Genomic DNA, 22,559 nt, shown 5'->3' with positions numbered 1-22,559 from the left:
AAATGCAGTATATTGGAAATAAAAGAAACTGAAGTCGCCTCCCAGAAAAATCCACAGAAAACCTGATCAATACTTGTTCCAATTCAGCAGTAAACGGGTTTTCCCAAGGAAAGCGGTGGAACAAAAGAACAAAAATCATGGGACAGACAAAAGTGTGGCTGAGGCCTTAGGCATGACTTTGTTCATTTTGGGCATAGGTTCAGTTGCCTCTTGAGATATTGTTGCCAAACTTGGCATTAGGGTTTTCAGGGAGTGAGCAGTGTTAGTCAAAGTTTGGATGCCTGGCACATTTTTGATTCAAGGTGGTGGAGCAAAACATCACTTTGGCATGACTTCATCTGATTTTTGGCACAATGGGTTGAAACTCACAAATTTAACTATCCATTTAAAAATCCACAGAATTTAGAGCCTGCTGGATCAGGCCACTGGCCCATCTAGTCCAGCATCCTGTTCTGGCCAACCAGATGCCTGTGGCAAAACCTGCAAGCAGGATTCCAGCGCAAGTGACACTCCTGTGGTTTCCAACTCCGGGTCTATAGCAGCTCCACACTATAGGATTGCACGGCCCCATGAAAAAAAATTATTATACGCATTTTCCCTTTTCTGCATTATTTTTGTTTTCATTCCGTATTTGCTATCGGCAAAGAATGCTGGAAATAATACGGAAAAATGCTAATACAGAGCGGACACGTGACGGCCCACGGATTGTTTGCTCTGAAATTTTGATCCGCTGTCTTCCGTCTCTAGATTTATTGTTTGAATAGCGGGTTGGTTTTGCGGTGTGTGTGTGTTTATTCATTTATTTTGAATAAGGTTTCCGGGGGGGGGGGCGAGATAGGATCGGAAAGCCGGGATTAAAAAAGAGATCCCCTTAATAATAAACAGGCCTTTGGGGCCTTGCGCGGTTATCCATCAACCCACACCCACCCACCCTTGGGTGACAGGAGCAGCGGGACGCCGGCCTCTTTCCACCTCGCCGCGCGCACGGAGAAGGCGGCGGCGACTCCCGCCTCGCTCCCCGTGACTCCGCCGCCGCCGCTTCCGCCGCCTCTCGCTGCCTTGCGAAAGGACGAGGAAGACGCGGCTCGGCCAGCCTGCGCGACCCACTTGCTTGCAGCACCAAAGTCCCGAGGAAGGCCGGGCCGAGGCGGGGGAGGGACGGAAGAAACGCTTCTCCTCCTCCTCCCGCCCGCCTCTCTGCCGGGAGCTTCAGGCAGGCTGGAGCGCGGGAGGCGAGAGGGAGGGAGATCCGCCGAGGCAACTCCGGCGCTGCGAGAGGTGAGCTGCGCGGGACGGGGGGTGGACAAATAGGCGCCTTCGCTTCTGCCCTTGCAACCCCGGAAGGACGGGAAAGGGGCTGCGCGCTGCTTGTTGTTTTTAACACGGCGCCCCCGCGTGAGAACCAGGCGGGAGGACTGGAAAGCCCTGGCCGAGCAAAGCGCGGGTGGCGTGGGAACGGGCCGCGCGGCAAAGCGCAGAGCGCGCGCTCTTTCGCGCCGGATTGTACTCGACGCCCGGCCCTTATAAACGCGTAATAGCGCGGTTTCCAATCCCACTGCAAACCATCCCTGCAGATTCCCCGATTCCTACCCCACCCCACCCGCAGCCCAATTTCATTTTATATATTAAGAAGAATAACATAGCTGGAGCCTGCATCCATCATCTTCCAGGCCAGTCAAGGGCAAAGGAGCACAGCGCTATCGGAACGGGACACAGGGCATGCGCCATCAAAGCGGAATTATTATAGGATCTGGTTGCTCTGGGTTACAGGTTGATAGGCCTTTGGTCGCTTGTCCCTTCCTTTCCGTTTTCTTTCCAATGTGCAGTTGAAAAACTAATTAGCCCAAGAGCAGTGTTCCAAACTCCCATTGTTCTAGGCACATTTTGCCAGCAGTTTCTGAGCTCTGGGCGCAATACTGTGCCTAAGATTTCAGATTGAAAGTGCAAAGAAAGGAGGACCTTTTTCTGCCTCCCCACTTCCAGGTACTCTCTGAAGACTGGAACAGAGACCCCCTTAAGAATATTAGGCGGTGGGCAGGGGGAGGACTAGAGTATGTGAAAAATGAACATAATATTTTATCTGCAGTTCATTCATTTTCAGCTTTGCGTTCTTGTTATAAAAAGCGTGCCTAGACATTCCGTTGTTGCGTCCATAACCTAGGTTTAAGGTGCCATTTAGCTCCTAGCTTTCATATCTCAGTTTCTAACACAGCCCAAGCGGTGTTTGTGTGTTTAACCACAGAGGTCAAGGGATGTGTCCCTAGGTTGCACAATGTCTGAAGTGAAAGGGAGACAAAATCAATAGGATGGTGGCTGCAAGAGGTCATGAGCAGGGCTCCATATTGTTAACACTGAGTGACAGCAGCTTTCAGACAGATATTCCCATGCCTACTAGATGCTGGGGCCTAAAGGGGACTTTCTACAAGCAAAGCAGATGCTATACCTCTGAGCTACAGCCCTTCACTAAAAGTAATAGAAGAAGCTGCTTGGATTGAATACAGAGGGTGCTCTCCCACTCATGTACCTTAAAGATGGATTTTGTGGTTGCCTTCTGAATAAAGCCACTTGCAGAATTGATCACTTGGGTGGAATGGGTGCTTGTTGCTTCTGCTTCTATAGGTGGTGGTTGGATATAGACAAGACTAATCATTTACAAAGTGGTAACTTACCTCTGTGTGCACATAACCACATAGTCAACTGATTGCCAGAACGTGAACAGATAATGAGTACATCATACAATCATAAAAGGAGCTGTCTCAGGGTAGGTTGGTACTTATTTGCTAAGTCAGAGGTGGGGATATTGCTGACCTACAGCTATGGTGCTGATGGGAGCTGGATTCCAGCAACACTTGGAGGTGCACAAGTTCCTCATCTTTCTGTTGCATTTTAACAAGGAGGCCTTTATTCCAAAGCAGAAATGTGGTAAAATGTTAAACTCTGATCTGTGTGGATTCTCCCAACTCAGCAATTTTTCTGAAACATGAATTAATATTTTTTTAATATCTGCTTTTAAAGCACAATCAGTATAAACGGCACCTTATAATGTAACATTTTAAATATTAGTAAAAATTGGCTCCATAGTTTACTATCTGTCATGTTTTGTTATGTGTGTTTTTCCTATTGACACAATGTACTTGTTCTAATTATGAGGTTCCTTGGGGAAAGGTGATCTTAAAGATGGTATGTAAATACAGTGGTACCTCGGTTTATGAACACAATTGGTTCTAGAAGTCTGTTCATAAACTGAAGCGTTCATAAACTGAAGCGAACTTTCCCATTGAAAGTAATGGAAAGTGGATTAATCCGTTCCAGACGGTCCGCGGAGTAACCGTTCATAAACTGAAGCGAACTTTTCCATTGAAAGTAATGGAAAGTGGATTAATCCGTTCCAGACGGGTCCGCGAAGTACTTAAACTGAAGCGTTCATAAACTGAAGCATGGGTGTAATTGGTTCTGGAAGTCTGTTCATAAACTGAAGCGTTCATAAACTGAAACGAACTTTCCCATTAAAAGTAATGGAAAATGAATTAATCCGTTCCAGATGGGTCCGCGGCGTTCATAAACTGAAAATTCATAAACCGAGGTGTTCATAAACCGAGGTTCCACTGTACTTTAAATAATAACATACAGAGAACAGATAGGTGCCTGCCTCCATGGAGTTTACAATTTAAAACAGCCAGTGAGAGAAACAAAGTCATCCACAGGAAAGATAAGGCTTGCACGTTTTGCCTTATATCTCAGGTTCTGCAAGTGCTAGAAACTTACTCAAGTAAACAAACAAATAAAGCTGTGGGTCAAGATTAAGGTTTATGGGGGGGGGGATGCCTTCCTGTGCCCTGCCCTGTCCATGGAGGGAAACAAGGGAAGGAGAGACAAAGGGAGAGAATGAAGAATTCAGGCCAACATGTTTGCACATTATTAAAGCCTGCTTATGGTTAAGAATGAGGATTAACACACGATGAGTTCTAGGCCTTGTAGAACTGGTGAGCTTTGACAAGGGATTTAAATGAAACAAAGAGAGGTAACATCATAGCCTCCAGTATATGTGTTCAGGTTGGGGAGTTCCACACATAGAGAGCAACAAGGAACAATGAGGTGGTGCTGGAGTTATTGAAGGGAACAGGAGACCATTAGTCAGTAGTTGTTGTTGTTTAGTCGTTTAGTCGTGTCCGACTCTTCGTGACCCCATGGACCATAGCACGCCAGGCACTCCTGTCTTGCACTGCCTCCCGCAGTTTGGTCAAACTCATGTTCGTAGCTTCGAGAACACTGTCCAACCATTTTGTCTTCTGACGTCCCCTTCTCCTAGTGCCCTCAATCTTTCCCAACATCAGGGTCTTTTCCAAGGATTCTTCTCTTCTCATGAGGTGGCCAAAGTATTGGAGCCTCAGCTTCACAATCTGTCCTTCCAGGGAGCACTCAGGTCTGATTTCCTTAAGAATTGATAGGTTTGATCTTCTTGCAGTCCATGGGACTCTCAAGAGTCTCCTCCAGCACCACAATTCAAAAGCATCAATTCTTCGACGATCAGCCTTCTTTATTAGTCAGTAGAGATGGAGATAAATGGAGAAGTGGGTATTACAGTGCAGTACTTGTTTAGATGGTGTTTTAGAGAGAGAGGAAGAGGACTGCTCCCTGTCTCGAGCACTTAATGACTCTACGTTTTCACACAGGGGAAGCAACAGAGGTGGGAAGCAACATCTGAAGGCAGCCCTGTTTAGGGAGGCTTTTAATGTTTAATTGATTATTTTATTTTTCTGTTGGAAGCCGCCCAGAGTGGCTGTGAAAACCCAGCCAAATGGGCGTGGTATAAATAATAAATTATTATTATTATTATTGGCAGGGATGAAATGAGAAACGAGGATCATAGGATAAAAAGGTGACCAAAGAGTGTTGGGTTGGACAACAGAATGGGCAGACGCCACTTGGACGTCAGCAGATAATATAGCCTGGTTTCATTAGCGCAGTCTTCTTATGTAGTAAGCGTGCACATCGCAGTGATAGGTAGTGTTGGTTGATAAACACAGGCCCAGGGCCCTCCAGGCCTCCCTATCTGACCCTGAGGACTCTCCCCACAACAGCCCCCAGCCACACACAGTCTCTCAATGTCATGCCCCTCTCTGGCTCTAGTTCACAGTCACTTTGAGTAGGGTTGGTTGTTTTTCTGGAATGTGTCCTTGAACTCTCAGAATGATTCTTGTTTACTTGGACGAAGGATAAAGGCTGGTATGTGTATAATCTAGCCTACTGCAGAAAGGTAAAATTTACACTTGTTGCTAGGCTCACTTTTGCCACTGTCCTTTCTCACCACTGACTGGCATGTGGCCCCAGAAGATTGTCCAGAAAGGAACAGGACCCTCAAGTCTAGGAAAAGGTTCCCCATCCTTGGCCTATGAGATCAATGGTCATATCTAGGGCATCTGCTTGAAGGGTGTGCCACTCATGCAGACACCCACCTGTGCAACTGTCTAATCTAGCTCAACTCCCTCTTTTTGCAGCGGTCTTTTCTGCACTTTCCAGCTATAATGGGATTGTGGGCAGTTAAGCCACACACTTAATTGTACCATTAATATTCTGAGCTCCTGTAAAGTTGCTAAGCAAGCAGAAGTAAACATCTCACTTTTTTGTTTGCTTTAACCTTTCACCTAATTAGTTAAGACAACTTTACTGTGCTTGGCATTTTTTAAAATAAATCAGACATTACTCATCCCCACCAGATGTCCTGTCCCTAACCACAAGACTGCTTAAAGGCAGTGTGTTCCAATTAACACAACACACCCCTCCTGAGCTCTAGCTCCCTGTTTTCTCAATTTTGGGGGACAGAACAGGACTGCTGAAGGAAGCAACTTGGCAAATAGCCTGGTCAAGCATGCTTCATTATGTACACTTTTACTACTTCCTCTGCTCATATGTGTTTGGATGTTAGTCTTCAGCCAATAGGTCACAGCAGAAGCCATAGCACCATACAAAGATATGGTTAAAAAAAAGTAGGTGTCCCTGAATCCATGCTAAAAAATTTTTTTTGTATTTCACAAGATTTATATACCTCTTGACTGTAATAAAACCTTGGTTAAATGTGAGTCATGGTTCCCTATGAGACCACAGATTTTATAGGTGGGCTTGGGGCTCCATCCATGCCAGCCAACCCCATGTACAACTCTGTCCCACTGCACCCCTCAGAAACCCCCCACAAGACCTTGCCAACCTCCCACCCAACCATTAGACCAGGCATCCCCAAACTCGGCCCTCCAGATGTTTGGGGACTACAACTCCCATCATCCGTAGCCAACGGGACCAGTGGTCAGGGATGATGGGAATTGTAGTCCTAAAACATCTGGTGGGCCAAGTTTGGGGATGCCTGCATTAGACCATAGCTGGATAATCTTTTATGGTTTGCACCCCAGGGGCCAACTTAGGTGGGAAGGGCAACCTGCATGTCAATCACATGACATAATTGTGATATCACATGATTGGCAGGTCTGTTCTACTCACTTGCCCAAATCCCAACATTGGAAGTTGAAGGGGGACGGGTGAGAAAGCCTACCCTGTACTAAACCTTTCAGCATTTTGCAGCTCTCCCCCTGCTTTTCCTTTTTCCCTTACCCAATGTTGGAGGTCCAAAGGAATACCAACCCCATCTGCCCCCACCTCACCAGTGCCTTCTAGACCTTGCCAAACCAACTTCCCCCACTGACCTAGGGCTTGCCAAGTCTCCCACCCAACCCCATCCCCTTAGACCTCCTAGCACAAGGAAGAGGGAAGGGTGGCAGGTGGTCCAGAGGTGCCATGGAGGAACAGTCATGACAGGCCAGGATGGCTCCATCCTGCTCACCCACTGCTTCCTTCCTCTGTGCCTTCTGCTGCTGAGGTTGAAACAGCATTATTGGTGAGGTGGGCAGCAGCTTGTAGAGCAGGGTGGTTGCTGAGGAACTGACACAGGCTGTTGTGACTTCCTCCACAGCTTACCTGGCCTGACGCTGGTCTCCATTGCTACTGCAAAGGCCACAGCAGCTCTCAAAGAGCTATTGTCATGCTGCAGTTCTCAAGTCATCTATCAGACAGTGACCAAGGTGCATAATGACAACCTTAGGCAAATAGGTATATAGTAGGAGATAGACTTGAATTTTACTGAAAGATCTTTGAATTATTAGTTGCACGTGGCAACAGTACAGATACAGATAAATTTTACTTTTCCAGCTTCCTTTTGTCCAGATCATCATTTTTTATGTTCTCCCCCTCCCCCACCTTATCCTTTCTGTTACTTCAGTTTGTTTCCCCTTTCTGCCATCCCTGGTTCCATATTCTTCTGGTGGAAGAAGAAAAGGTGGAAATAGGACATTGTTGGAATTAAAAATCAGTTCTGACCAAAATTATGTAATCTAAATTTATAGCCACATGCACTGCCAAACAAATGCATTAGGAACAGGAAGAACATCTCTTCTTCTGAATAGTTCAGTGACCTGATGTTCCTTTTGAAGCGTTTATTTGGATTTAAAAAGAAAAAAAAATCTATGCCTTCTCAGATGAATACCACTGTATCACTGTGGGGCAATAGGAGAAGAGTCTTTTTCCTGGAATGTTAATCCTGTTGTAGTCCATTTTCAACCCCAAGCTCAAAACTTTGAAAAGTATACTCTGAAAAGTATACAGCTTTTCAATGACTTGAGAACTTCATAGATTTGTAAAGGGCAGCCAGGTCAAATCATGCATAAAAATCGAAGCAGGGTTTTTTTCTGGGTTAAATACTTTTAAAGTTGCAGGTTTTTTTCAAAAAATGGGAGAACTGTTTCAAGTTTCTAGAGTGCTTTATAGCCTTTGACAGTTTTGTTTATGACTAGAGTGGGCAGGGAGTAGATTTAATTTACTGGTAGACCCGATTACTCAAAATAGATCCTCAAGAGTTTCCCAGTTGTGGAACAATAGAAACAGCAAAAAGCTACCACCCAAACTGAAAACACTGATCTGTAGTAACTCAGATGTTGTCTTATATAATATCATGTCATGCAGTTAATATTTGGCTGCCAAATTGTCTTTTGCATCTGACTCCATTCCCCCCAAGCCACTTACTTTGCACGTGGCTCTGCACAAGGTTTGTGGTGCTAGCCAGAAAACTTAGGAAAAATGGTTTCTGGTTCATGTCAGGTTCTCCTGCAATTCTAGACTTCTAAGAAAACCATCCTGTCCCATTGGGAGTCAGATTCAAGATCATTAGAAGAAAATAAATCACCAGAAATTTGGACTTCTACCATTAAAGCCTTGCTGTACACAACATGCAAGGAACGAGCCTTTTAAGACCCTCTTTTTATTCTTCACAGGCTGCGCTCTGATCTCAGCTGGCTTCAGAAAGCGGGAGCTGATTTGCGTATGTGATCCAACAAGGAAATTTTTCAAAAGCATCTGATCATAGCTCACAGGGCCAACTCCAGGTTTGAGGAGGCTTTCAGCAGTACTGGCCCTCTCCTTACAACAGTGGGTCTCACCCAGCCACAGGCTACCCAGCCACCACCAGCAGCAATAAGCTACAGCCATCATTTTAAATTTCCCACTGTTCCCTGGAGTACCTGACATAACATCACTTTGGGGCACTGGGAAATTCAGAATGAAATCTCATAGCCACCTGACCTCAGAGGCCAGCTTCTTCCTCATTAGTCTCGTTGTTGCCTTTGTGGAAGTCAGCAGGGGAAAGAAGGATGGGAGCAAATCTAGAATTAGTTGGTTCTGTGGTTCTGGCTCCTCTCACCCTTGGCTTCCTTTGCTTCCACCCTACCAGTCTCAGTGGGCACCAATCCACCACTGCTCTGACCATTATCCAGTTCTGATGGGAGTCCCAACAACAATATCAATATGGAAGGCTACAGTGTCCCACCTGTGTTTTACTATGATGGCTGTTTATACAGTCATGCTAAGCATCCAATGAGCAGCATCTTCGGTACATCAACACATCCCGCCCCCACACCCACCCACCCAATGGCCTCATTGCTTTCCCAAGCATAGCAGTATTTGACCACCTTTCCCTTATTTTATTGAACTTAAAAAGTGGCATGTCAAATACTGAAGACAGTGCAATTTTTTTCTACTGTGACGTTCTGGCAGCTGACAAAAGGGTTAAGATTTCAGTATTTAAAAGAGAAGTTCGAAATTGGGATTCTTGTTTCAGAGTTATGGATATAAAGCTGAAGGTTTGGAAATGTTGGCCTTATTTCTAAGCAGTGTATTTGGGATCTGAGTGTAAGCCCTGTGGTAAACAGTGGAACTTTTAAGTTTCTGTTTAGGTTTCTTTACTAGTTCAAAGAGCAAGAAAAATGAAGTGAATGCTCAATATTCAATTCCCTGGCCTCTTTTACTGTTAAAAGTAGTCAATTTCTCGTAAAAGAAATGTTACCAAATAGCTGGGGTGTTTCGCAATGTACCTTTTGAGATTTAAATACAAAAAAATAGGATGCAATCTCGTCATTTGAGTGAATCACGTTTCCAGGACACACAAATCTTTTTTCCTCAGTTTGCTTTGGCTAAAATAGTTGTTGACCAATTCCTGCTGGATTTGCAACTCACATTTAAGAGTGAATCATTTCCTCAGAATTAGTAAAGCACAACAACTGTTAGCAAGTTATTTCGGTAATAAATAATTTTTAAATATAGTAATAGTATTTCTGTGCAATGTTACTACAGTATATTGTTTTATTGATTACTCTAGGAGTGCCTTGGGAGGATTACTAAGCATAAAAAATCAGTTTAGAAATGTGTTAAATAAAATTAATAACCTTCTCCTCATTAATAAGGCAGCACATTTTTTAAAGTTTACAACAACAATTGATTGCACAGAGTGTATTAGAGAAGAGGTAATGCCCCTTCTAATAAAATGTCTGATGGGTATGCACCATCTACAGTGGTGCCTCGCTAGACGAATTTAATTCGTTCCACGGGTCTTTTCTTATAACAAAAAATTCGTCTAGCGAATCCCATAGGAATGCATTGAAATTTTTTTATTTATTTATTTGCCCATAGGAACGCATTAATTGAATTTCAATGCATTCCTATGGGAAACTGCGATTCACTAGACGAATTTTTCATAAAACGAATTCGTCTAGCGAGGCAACCTCCGCTCGAAAAATCCTTTCATTAAGCGGAAATTTCGTTAAGCAGGGCATTCGTTAAGCGAGGCACCACTGTATGTGTTTTTCTTTAGAGCTACTGCTTTTTCTCATGCAATTTTAGGCAGACTATCAATTCAATTCTATGAAAGTAAACCCCACTCAATTCAACAGGATTTGCTCCTGTGTAAATTTATGTAGGTCTGCAACTTAAATCTTGTACAATTAATCAACTTGAATTAGGTGGTTCCCCTACTTTGGTAGCCATGGAATACCAGTAAACATAAATAAGGTCTGAAATAGTACCAACTTTCAGTTTATCACATTATTTATTTACACATTATTATATCCTATGCTTTAGTTCAGATGCACCAGTACAAAATGTGTGTCTTGTTCTATATATACATTGTTCTGTGTTAGCATGGGCTACGCCAGTATCTTCAGTGTGGAATAATGCTGTGGGTCTGCTTCAGCATCAGAATGGCACACTGCCTTAGGCCGCAATCCTAAGTGCAAACTGTTTCCATTGTTAACAATGGAAAAGCACAAGGTGCCATCGTGCAACACAGCAAGCATATTTATGAGGGGGAATGTCCGGCCAGGCTTTATAAGGGCTACATAATTTTTGTATTGGTGTGCTGTTGCGGTTGCTTGGATGGTTGTCGTTCTTACGTTACAGAAAAGGAAATGAAGATGAGAGGTAGTGACTGAATTCTTCGCCAGCTGTGGTAAAGATTCACACAATTTGCAACGGTGGGTGACACTTTGGCAGACAAATGTGTGTCTGCAGAATCTCAGCTTTCCAATGAAAACGTAAATTTGTTCAAGCTCAAGAAATCTGTAGGGAATGTTCTCTCGGGTCATATATTTAAGATCTTTTATGGATTCTGCCAAGCATCTTTGAAAGATGTGTTTTCTCCCTTATTGATGTCTACTGAATTATTTTGCTATTTATTGAGGTGGTTTTTTCTGTGTAGACCTGCATTGGAGAAACTAAGGCCAAGGGTCAACTGTCCAGGCCCTCACAACTCTTCCGTAGGCCATACCCCCAAACTGGTCCTGTTTTTCAACCCAAGTATTTCTGCCTGGCTGGAATGTGGAATATGTCCTTGATTGAACCTTGATGATGCCTCTTGCTTGTCAGGATGAAGGATGGAGAGAGGTGTGTGAATGTATGTAGAGCTAGTCTACAGCACTTTTGATTATGGCTATGTTCAGCACAGGCATGCAGCCTAAAATAGGTTCCCCCACCCTATAAACATAGGGGTTGTGGGGGGAGGTGCCTTCTGCTTGTATCTGCTTACATGGGAGGGAGAATTCCATTGTGTTCCAGAAGGTTTCGCTGGAGTGAATCATCGGGGGATGTGGGGAGGTCGTAATGGGAAGAGTTAGATGGGGAAACCCAATTCCATAAACAAATCTATTTATGGCTTAGAATCCAAGCCATAATATGTACAGTATTTCATCTGGTGCTAGAACACTTGTAGAGAAATGTGTGAAAGTTGGGGTGGGGGAGAGAATTTTACAGTGCAGGATGTGTTAATGGGTTCATATTAACCACATATGTTTCCTCTCTGTTTTCTTTTAGAAAATTGCCCTCTAATCTCATCCTGTTGAGTTATGGAATCAATTTCTATGATGGGAAGTCCCAAATCTTTAAATGAAACTTTCTTGCCAAATGGTGTAAACGGTATCAAGGACACCAGCAAGGTCACAATAGGCATTATTGGAAGTGGAGATTTTGCAAAATCCCTGACCATTAGGCTTATTAGGTGTGGGTACCATGTGGTCATAGGAAGCAGAAACCCTAAGTTTGCTGCTGAGTTCTTTCCACATGTGGTTGATGTCACTCATCACGAAGATGCTGTAGCAAAAGCAAATTTGATTTTTGTTGCTGTACACAGAGAACACTATGCTGCTTTGTGGGACCTCAAACACCTGCTTGTTGGTAAAATCCTTGTAGATGTCAGCAATAACATGAAAGTTAACCAGTATCCAGAATCTAATGCAGAATACTTGCAGTCACTTTTCCAAGATTCTTTTGTTGTCAAAGGATTCAACGTTATCTCAGCCTGGGCACTGCAGTTAGGACCCAAAGATGCTAGCAGACAGGTAAGCTATGCTTTTATGTCTTTTTAAAAAGCGGAATGAAAATAGTGCTTGGAATAGTTGTGACTGTCTTGCCAATCTCAGTATTTGTTCCAGCACTGAGAGTAAACATTGCTCAGTATGTTAGCTTGTAAACAGTCATCAGTGCTGCTGAGCTTGAATTGAGGAAGAACATCACACAAGGATGCCAAAGCAACATCATAATTACTGTTATTGCTGCAATACTGATGGTCCAACAACTGAGTTTTCTGGGTGGCTCAAAGAGATAAAATGATATTATTATTATTATTATTATTATTATTATTATTATTATTATTTATTGAATCCCTTCACTTGAGGCATCCCAAAACTATTTACACTATAATAAAACCATATGTAAAACATACAATTTTAATTTTTTTCTAAAGAAAAAAGCTTGGGGAAATGGAGTACAGTAGAACCTCGGGTTGCAAACGTGATCTGTGCGGGAGGCATGTTTGCAACCCACAGCGTTTGCAACCCACAGCGCCATGTCTGTGCATGCGCGGGTCACGATTCAGCACTTCTGCACATGCACAAAGCACGATTTAGCACTTCTGCGCATGCATGCATGAGTGCCAAAACCCGGCAGTAACCCATTCCGGTACTTCCACGCAACCCAAAAATGCACAACCTGAAGCGTCTGTAACCCAAGGTACCACTGTATCTCGTTCTGAAATAATTTGTTTGGCCAACTATCACAGAATAATTCCATCAGTGCTCCAGACAGCATTTGACCAGAAGCAGCTGGCTGCAGAGAATGCTTTTGTTTTCCATACAATGCTTTCTAGAAAAAATGAGAGAACTCCTTAGTTTCATCATTATAACAACTTTAACATTCAGTTATGTCACTGGAAACATAAGTAAGGTGAAAAGCATGACCTTGCTGACAACAATGATTGAAAACGAATTAAACATATACAATCGTTTATGCACTTAAAGTGGTCTATCGGGATCTGGGTACTTTTTATCTGCTAGTAGCTTCTACTGCAGTTTAACCATTACTGCCATCAGGAGTAGCCAATGGGGAGCCTGCCAGATGTTGTTGAACTCCTATTTTTGCCATGCTGGCTGGTACTGATGGGCATGATGGAGGACATGAATTTAGTCCATTGCAGCTGTTGAATTCATCTTTATATTGGTACATCATAATAATGTTTGTGTGTGTGTGTTGATTTTTTAAAGGTCTACATATGTAGTAATAGTTTTCAAGCTCGCCATCAAGTTATGGAACTTGCCCGTCAACTCAGCTTCATTCCTCTTGATTTGGGCGCCTTATCGTCTGCAAGGGAGATTGAAAATTTGCCTCTCCAGTTGTTCACGCTGTGGAAAGGACCAGTAATAGTGGCTGTCAGCCTGGCCACCTTCTTCTTCATCTATTCATTCATCCGAGATGTAATTCATCCTTACGTGAGGAACCAGCAGAGTGATTTCTACAAAATTCCTATTGAGATCGTGAATAAGACATTGCCAGTTGTTGCTATCACTTTATTGTCTCTAGTGTATCTATCAGGGCTGCTGGCAGCTGCTTATCAACTTTATTCTGGCACTAAATACAGGCGATTTCCACCTTGGTTAGAGAGCTGGTTGCAGTGTAGGAAACAGCTTGGATTGCTTAGCTTTTTCTTTGCAACGGTGCACGTGGTTTACAGCCTCTGCTTGCCCATGAGGAGGTCCGAACGGTACTTGTTCCTGAATATGGCTTATCAGCAGGTAAGGAAAATAACTTGGGAGACGGTGATTCTCAGTGGGGTTCCCAGTGGTCTTCCGTTCAGGTTACTGATCAAGTCTAGGCCTGCTTAGCTTCAGTGCAGCATCTGTTCCAAAAGATGGTTAACCAAGCCCGTAAGCACAGAATTCTGAGACATGCATAAATTACTCAGATTTGCATCTGTTTTCCATTTTTGCATAGTTTATTCTCCTCCTCTATTAAGGCATGAATGCCTATTAAGGCATGAATGCCTCCTCGCAGTCACTGGAAATCCTGACCAACTTCTCCCCACCCCTTCCTCCCAGCTTCCGGACAGTCCACCAGGCACACTTAGAAACCCAACAAGTCTCCGGGACTGAATGAAAACTCCTCTTGTACAAATGTGTGCCGTGTTCTAACAATTTCTTGCCCTCTTTCTTCAGGTCCATGCAGATGTTGAAAATACATGGAATGAGGAAGAAGTCTGGCGGATTGAAATGTATGTCTCCTTTGGAATAATGAGCCTGGGGCTGCTTTCTCTGTTGGCTGTAACTTCTATTCCTTCAGTAAACAGGTCGTTAAACTGGAGGGAATTCAGTTTTATCCAGGTGTGTATTGTAGCAAAACCCAATATTAGAAGCTAATCTATCAGAAGGCATTTCAATGTTGATATCTTAACAGGATTGCTCCAGAAATGTCAACAAGTTCCTAAATGCTAATACTTAGCAAAAGCGGCCCTGGAATGTTTCCTTCCAAGTAACTACGTATAAGAGTACACTGTAAGGCAGTGTTATTTATTTTTTCATTCTGGTAAATTGACTTCACAAGAATTCCAAAACTAAGAAATGCTTGGTCAAAAGGACATTTCCTTGATTTTTTTTTTTCACCAAAAATGTGTTTAAGATAAGCAGTTGAGGCTTTAAGCAGTTCTTTTCAGGACTTACAGTTTTAGAATATTATCCACAACTCTACTGCATTACACTGATATGACAAACGAACACATCTCCGCTGAGGACACTAAGCATCAGCAAATCCCAGGAGGGGCTGGAAGCTGTGATGTGTAGCATTAAAGCTATCTGGCAGTATCTTTCTGATACTGCTTTATGTCGCCTTTTTCTGTGCAACCATACCTGCTGATTCAAGTGAGCAGCCTCTTTCATCCCTTTTCTCCCAGGCTCGTTATCAGTCCAGCAAATCTCACACAGTCTGCTCATCCAGCAAAAAGTTTATGCCCCTAGAGACCTTCGAAAATGCCAATGAAGCATTCTGGGTGCTCCTTTTCATATTCCAAGCTGCTTTTTCAGTTTTCCTCTGCAGAACTTAATTTGAAAAATCAGAATACATATTGGGCCATCACAGTAAAATAAAAAATAAAAAAGAATGAGGAACTGCCTTTTTTATTAAACCAGCAGAGTTCAGAATCCTGAAAGCAAGCTCGTTATATTTTTTTAATACCCATGTCCTGAACTGACCCTTGTTCAACCTTTTTGAAGGCCAGGCAGATAAAATGTACTTGCACCGTGTGCTAATTTTAACTCAGTCCTTTTCAGAAATTTTAAATAGTTTATTAGCTGTGTCTGCTAATTGGGTTTCCAGAGTGTTAATTTGTATCTGTTTCCTCTCTCCCCACCCCCCACCCACATATCTTCAAAGTCTACTCTTGGATACGTCGCTCTGCTCATAAGTACTTTCCATGTGTTAATTTATGGATGGAAAAGAGCCTTTGAGGAACAATACTACAGATTTTACACACCACCAAATTTTGTTCTTGCACTTGTCTTGCCATGCACAGTAATTCTGGGTAAGGTAATTTTGCTCCTGCCATGCATAAGCAGGAAATTGAGACGGATAAGAAGAGGATGGGAAAGAAGACAGTTTATGGAAGATGGAAGTGGAACTGGTCCACATCCCTCGCCAGAAAGGATTACTATCATGTGAGTCTACAGTGACGCTATCGCCTTTGTCAGCATTGTCCTTTCAAAGTGATGTAGTTCATAGAAGCTTTACTATAGACTGAAACCTGTGGGAAACAAGTGGATATGCTGTAAACTATTAGGAAGTGGGCAGTGTTGGTCAATGCAGACATAACATTTTTAACGTGGCATAAATGTCTTTGAGCACATCCCTGCATCCTGAAGATTTACTGTCTGGGCAGAGAAAATGCGTTCTCAAATATTGGGTTTATTAATCTTGTTGACCAGAAGATAAAATACCATTGAACTCCATGGGGTTTATATCTGAGTGAAGATTCTTAGCATTGCACCATTCATAATCTTACAGCTATCTTCCCTTAGGCTGCCAGATTCAACGCTGGAGAACAGTCGTTTTCCTTTAAATCTATTAATGTTACAAAAGATAAGTCCTGCCCTTTCCTTCCCTGCCCAGCTATCTACCTCCTTTTCCTGCTTGCTATATGCCATGTCTGGAGCCTTGATCTGTTATGGTAGGTTGGAGGTGTGCTGTAAGCCCCAAGAATCACTACTGTATTTGACTCCCCTGAAACAAAATCCTGTTTCTACACTCTGAGGAGCACCAAGCAGGTGGATCTTGCCAACCTTTAAATGCACATCCCAAACAAGTTAGCATTGCTCTGGGGCATTGTGGAAGACTTAACTGGTGGCCAAATGGGGGGAAGGCTGCAAGAGAGAGCTTTCTTCAACCTCACCCACATTCGCAAGCATTTGCTCCATTGTTTCCAGTGGGACTTGGACACCATTGGGAGCACTACCATCGCAGCTAATAAATTCACACTGACAGAGGAAGGGGCCCACTTTTCCCAGGACACTTTTCACCCAGAGCCAGCCATGACATGGTGAACGAGGGGAGCAGAGAAGCTGCAGCTGCCCTATTTCCTGCTGCACCAGGATATTTTGAAGTATATGGTTGTTTTCCAGCTTTCGATAAGGTTGCCATTGTCTTTACCCTTTGTTTACACGTTCAGTAGTGTTTTGAAATTGCAAGAAGATCAAACCTTACAAAGATAGCTATTTATAACTGTGCTCAAATCCACGGTCTTAAAAGACTGCTGGTTTCTGCTAGGTAGGTTACTACCTAAGTTAGCACAAGCACTAGTGGACAATGAAATGAAAGTAAGGGACATTAATAGACCAAACTAGACATTATGGCAGCAGACTGAATTGGTAACCCCAGATCTTGTTCAATCACATAAATATTTGGGGAGGGAAAGGGGTCTTGTTTTTTGTGTTAGTTTTTTAAGGAAAGAAAATATGGGGGCTGGAAGAGCTTTCTCTGCCCCTGGCTTACTTGCATTTTGCTTCTCATTCCCAGCACATTTCTTCTGCACTGAGCCTCCAGTACTGGAAGTGAGCTCAGCTGGGAGAAGAGCAATTGGATGAAGGGCACTTGTAGGAGAGTTCCTTTGCCCTTACCCACATCCATAATCCATGGGACTCAGCTGGAAACTTCAGTTTCCATTATTTCCAGTGGGAGGTGGGCAGCCTCGACTTTTGCTGGACTGTATCCCGTATGCATTTTGCACAATTTATCACAAAACCAAACTTCAGCCCATCTTTTGCAGACATCTTTATTGTCAGCAAGAATATCACAGTTTGTCTAATGCTATAGCCTGACTTCCAGCACACTGCTTATTTTATTAAAGCCAATGCTTATATTTGGCTCGAAATTAAGAATAATAGATATTTCACAGTCCCACTTAACACACTCACAGTAAGGGCGCTATGAATGTGGGATACCTGTTTCAAATGTATAACGGCAGCCTGGAGGCTGCGAAAAATAAACAAAAAGGGACAGTTTGTAAGCCTTCCATGCACTTAAGGTGTCATGATGTCCCTGTGTATGACTAACCAGTAGAGAGGTGGGTGCAGAGCCACTAAATCATAGATGCACTCTGCAGGACTCTGCAGCACCCTTAAATAAGAAGGATGCAGACCCATGAACCCTGACATTACTACTGCAAGTGCTTTCTCTATGCTCACAGTAGTCATATGTCAGAGATAGAGAACATGGTGCCTTCCAGATGTTGTTGGAATCCAGTTCCCATAACCCGCACCCAGGATGGCCAATGGTCAGAGGAGGTGCAGGGCACAGTCCAGTAACATCTGGCCAGCTCCATCATGTACAATGCCTTCTTGATTCCACCTATCTCTGGATTGAGGCCTTTGGAACAATAAGCTTAGAAAGATTCTCCTCTTTTAACATGTTTAGCATAATTGGGGGATAACTACTTTTGTGTGACTATGAGGGGGAAGGAGTCCATCGGTTATCCATAATTTGTTATGGACTAAATATCCTTTTAAAACGCTTTACATTGCACAAAGGATATATTGTTTGTGTGTGAAAAACAAAAACATCTTCTGCCATGAATGTGCTTAAATGAAATCTTTATAGGTTTAACACCTTGTTAATAATTATGATACCTTTTTTTGAAACTTTAGTCCTAGGTTCCTAAAATTTTGGAATGACACTTAGTAGGAATTCATTGTAGTGCTATGGCAATTGTTCTGTCAGCACACACAACCCGGAGCCATTGGGGGGGTATGGGGTGAAGGGGGGGGAGCCTGTTGCACTATCAGACGTCCACTAGGGAGACTACTTAGTTTAATCCATCCAGGATAATTTTGTTTACTATTTTGCTAAACTGCAAGTAGCTTCACTAGTTAGTTTGTTTCTGCTATTACCATTTGAAGCCAGCATAAATGGTCAAATAAATGTCCAAAACAAAAATTCCCATCACTTGTCAATTTTTCTCTAGGGCCCCAAACAAAGAATGCAAGGTAGATGTCTGTGTTTTTATGATACAGGTACACTATTTGTGCAAATATTTGTGTTTAGTGAGAGTCTAGCTAGATTATAGTAAACGAAAGTATTGAGGGCTAAACTAATTATAGCACTGAACATGACACTGGAGAGTATTATAGGGCTCTTGTTTAATAGCAGACAGGGATGGATTTTTGAATGGAGCACAGCACATGGAGGTTTAACCCTTTGCTTCCCAGCCACAATCCCACTTAAAATCTTGCCTCCCCACCCCATCTGTTAGCATTGGGGATAAAGACTTCCATTGACACCAGTTTTCATCAGGATTGATTTTCTACTTGCAATGTTCAAACCCACAATAATTCATTGCAACAATTGTTACTTCACAGGTGGTACTAATTCCTTTGCCACTTTTATTCAAATATATAAAATAAATTGAAAACTGGAACTTGTTGCTTAGCGGGGGGGGGGGAGGCAGGAAGTGCCTAGAAACCTGATCTTTAAATGCTGTGCAAATATAAGATATGCTATACCAAAATAAATGGGACCATCTACTAACAGTGGAACAGTTTAAGGCAAGGTTAGGCCCTTCACATTTCCCAGCTCCCATAATCCCTAGCCATTGGCCATGCTTGCTAAGGCTTATGGGAGTTTCCGTTCAGCAGTATCGGGAGGGCAAAGGTTTCTTACCCTGACATAGAGAATGAATCAGTGCTGCCCTGTTTCTGGCCAAGATGAACTTACAATAGCACCTGAGCAGAAATGCGCCTACGTTAACCATAAACACCAGACTGCCATTTCCAGCTCAAGGGCAGACCTGGGGTTTGTTGGTTCCGTTGCTTGCACTTACTGAAGAGTCGTCACCACAGTGGAGCACTTTTATGGACCATGTAATTTAATTCTTCCCATTGAAATCAATGGATGTTCTAATTCTAGTTTTTTGGGTTTTTTTGTCAAGGGCTGCACTCTCTCTGGGGTAACCTGTAGGGGCTATGTGTCGTATGGGCAGGAACAGAGCCAAAATTGGGTGGTCCCGCTTTTTTCCCCCTATTATTTCTCTTGCAGGAGCGTATACTAATGACTTGTAGAGGGCTTTTGAAGTTCGGCCAAGGGCCACATGCATACTTCAGGCTGTTCTAAATAAACAATCTTACATCAGTCACATCCACATGCTTCTTGAAAAGAAACCTGGAACTGTAGTTTGGTAAGGGTGCTGGGAACTGTAGTTCTGTGAGGGGCGAGCTCCAGTTCCCAGGATCCTCTGGGGAAAGCCATGTGTTGAATGTACAGTGTGGATGTAATCAGATGCTTATTCCCATATATGCAGGGGATTCCCATTCTCTACTTGTGAGTGGTGCTCTTAGTATGTGCCATATTCTGTACTTGTGCATATACCCTTATGCATGAAGTATCCCGCTTAAACATGATAACACCACTGCAAGTTCAGAGCTCTGGATCCCAAATGGTATTTAGCACGTGGGTGTAAACTCTTTAATGGCAGCTTTATGTCATATTCAATTCGGGCCACAAAAATGTCTTAAGGAAAATGCTATCTTGAATTATTTTTCAAAAGGTTTTATATAATAGCATAGATATTATTTTATTTTAAAAAATTACTTAAGATAGGTATATTAATAAAATTGTATTTTTGGATAAAATCAAAGAAGAGTACTATTAAAATATTTATGCTGCATATAGGGTTTTGACACATTAATTGATTTGACTATTCATGGAGCAATTTTCAACCCACTTGAATGCATGCAGGTCCTTTTCATGCAAATAAGCCTTACAGGCATGCATTTAAGATGCAGAATTGCACTCCATTTTATTAAATTCACTGTGGCTCAGATCCTGCAATCTACAGTAATTATAAAATAGTGTTTGAACACAACCACAATCCAATATTTTCAATGTTTATTGGCCCAAGCCAGCTTGTGCTGTATAAATGCTACTACTTACTGAAAAACTCAGCAGATCAAGCTTTTCTCCAGATACTCATATTTTGTTATCTATGTGTGTACATCTTGGCCATACACAGATCTTGGAAGACATTGGCCCAATTCTGATGTTAACAATTTCATTCCAAATAAATAATTGTTTAATGCACTGAAAACAATAATTGTGTCTCCATGGTCTCTTCCTCTCCTCCCTTCCTTTGCTTCTCTCATATGCCTCAACGGGATTTTCCAATGCTTGTTAAACTATTTCATCACTACATCTGAACTAGGAAGCTACAGTTAAATCTCTGGCTGCAAATCAATATGGCTTCCTGGTTTGTTATCAGATATTAAACCACAGCTACCTGGTATGGGTGTAATAGGTAACTGGTTTAATGAACCCCAGGTTTCCATTATGATGCACAAGAGAAGGGATGAGAAAACACAGCACTCATTCTCAGTACAATAAACTATGGTTTATTGAATCAAGATACAGTAATTATTTCTGAACTGGGCCATTGTATGAACATCTCTCCCAATGTTTTCAGTGGAGCCTGTGCCGATGTAAGAGGTTTTCGATTGGGGTATAAGCCATATAATAAATTATTTCACAGCCTAAATATGAATGGCTGATCAATATATTTTTGGTCTATATATATTTTTTGAGAGTTTCAAATATTTATCTTATTAGTTTCTTCTGAAAATTAATATAACTTAATTTATCTCATTACAATGCACTATACCGTAATGCTGTACCACTGCTTAATATACGGTAGTCCATGTGTGCTTTCAAAATATCATTTATATGCATTTAAAACATTTGAAATGGCATTTGTAACATTTGTTTTCCATAATTGAAAAAAAAACTTTTTATTGTGCTTAAAATGTGGCAAATGATTTCAATTTTTTGTTATTAATTTAAGTGTTACTTGTTAACTGTAGCTGATAGATACAGCTGAATGATACTTAAATTAAATTTGAGGTTCTACTGAATTTTATTGTACGGTTGTTGTCTACTTGGCTGTAACAATGTAGACCCAGAGGTGGGTGCAAATTTTTCATTGTTGACATTCTTGTACAAACATGTAATGTGTTACACCAGAATAAATATTTCATTTGTGTTACATGGGTTTGTAGGAGTTCAGTGTGCAATTATCTATAAAAGCAGCTGTAATAGAGTTAATGAAAGCAGAAACAATTAGAATTGTGTCCATTTTTCTATCCTTTTAGATGGGCCTTTAGTTTTCCGTCTGCTTTAACATGGCAACCTGGTACATTCACACAGTACTTTGCACTAATTCTAATTGAACTTTTAAGAACAGGTTGAAAGTCTGCCAAAGGCTGTGATTTTTATATTTAATTTTGGAATAATATCTTAATTTTGGAAAATACAGAATATCCAAGGCTGTCTCCCCCAACAAATAAAATTAATTAACTAATTGGCTAACTGCATTGTAGATAACTCAGTTCTGCTCCTCAACATGCTTGCCTCCCAAAAAATCCTGACTACGCCCATGGTCATACATACAAAAAGTCCCTGACTGAGCAAATAGTTGAACCTGATCTTGTGCATTGATTTCACAAAGTCCTAAACAGAATGGGATATACTAATGTTTAGGGAAGCTTTTAATGTTTAATAGATTATTGTATTTTAATATTATGTTGGAAGCCGCCCAGAGTGGCTAGGGAAACCCAGCCAGATGGGCGGGGTATAAATATTATTATTATTATTAAGGATACAGCAGCGCAAAGTATTCAAACACAAAATCAATGCCCTCCTCTCAAAACAACAGTGAAATTTCCCGATTTTACCAATACTGAAGTCTTGTTTCCCTCCCACCAAAGTTAACGTCAAGGCAAAGTTAATGCAAAACCTGCCTCTGAAGGCAGCTATCTTTTGGCGCCACCATTTGGTAGCAGTTTGATATGTCTCGCCTATTACGTGGTGTATGAGTCGGTCCATCAGGCGCGGACTGT

At 42.2% G+C, this 22,559-nt stretch overlaps 1 protein-coding gene across 7 annotated transcripts; it reads left to right on the top strand.

Annotated features, from left to right (window-relative positions):
- Positions 1 to 822: 822 nt before the first annotated feature.
- On the top strand, positions 823 to 21,706 carry STEAP2 (STEAP2 metalloreductase). 7 transcript variants are annotated; one of them, XM_088654440.1, is made up of 8 exons: positions 1,139 to 1,278; positions 8,316 to 8,362; positions 10,771 to 10,844; positions 11,069 to 11,253; positions 11,680 to 12,203; positions 13,404 to 13,931; positions 14,352 to 14,516; positions 15,562 to 17,134. In XM_088654440.1, the coding sequence occupies exons 5-8, from the start codon at positions 11,712 to 11,714 to the stop codon at positions 15,844 to 15,846; spliced, it is 1,470 nt and encodes a 489-aa protein (XP_088510566.1). In that variant the 5' UTR covers positions 1,139 to 1,278; positions 8,316 to 8,362; positions 10,771 to 10,844; positions 11,069 to 11,253; positions 11,680 to 11,711; the 3' UTR covers positions 15,847 to 17,134. The 7 variants fall into 7 exon arrangements, with proteins under 7 accessions (XP_034985214.1, XP_034985209.1, XP_088510566.1 ...); XM_035129318.3 differs by lacking the exon at positions 10,771 to 10,844 and having other exon boundaries at positions 965 to 1,278; positions 15,562 to 21,706; XM_035129325.3 differs by lacking the exon at positions 11,069 to 11,253.
- The last annotated feature ends 853 nt before the right edge of the window (positions 21,707 to 22,559 follow it).

The sequence above is a fragment of the Zootoca vivipara genome, chromosome 11, assembly GCF_965207765.1.
Source record: "Zootoca vivipara chromosome 11, rZooViv2.hap1.1, whole genome shotgun sequence".
Classification (NCBI taxonomy): Eukaryota; Metazoa; Chordata; class Lepidosauria; order Squamata; family Lacertidae; genus Zootoca; species Zootoca vivipara.
This window is presented reverse-complemented; position numbering and strand designations above follow the sequence as displayed.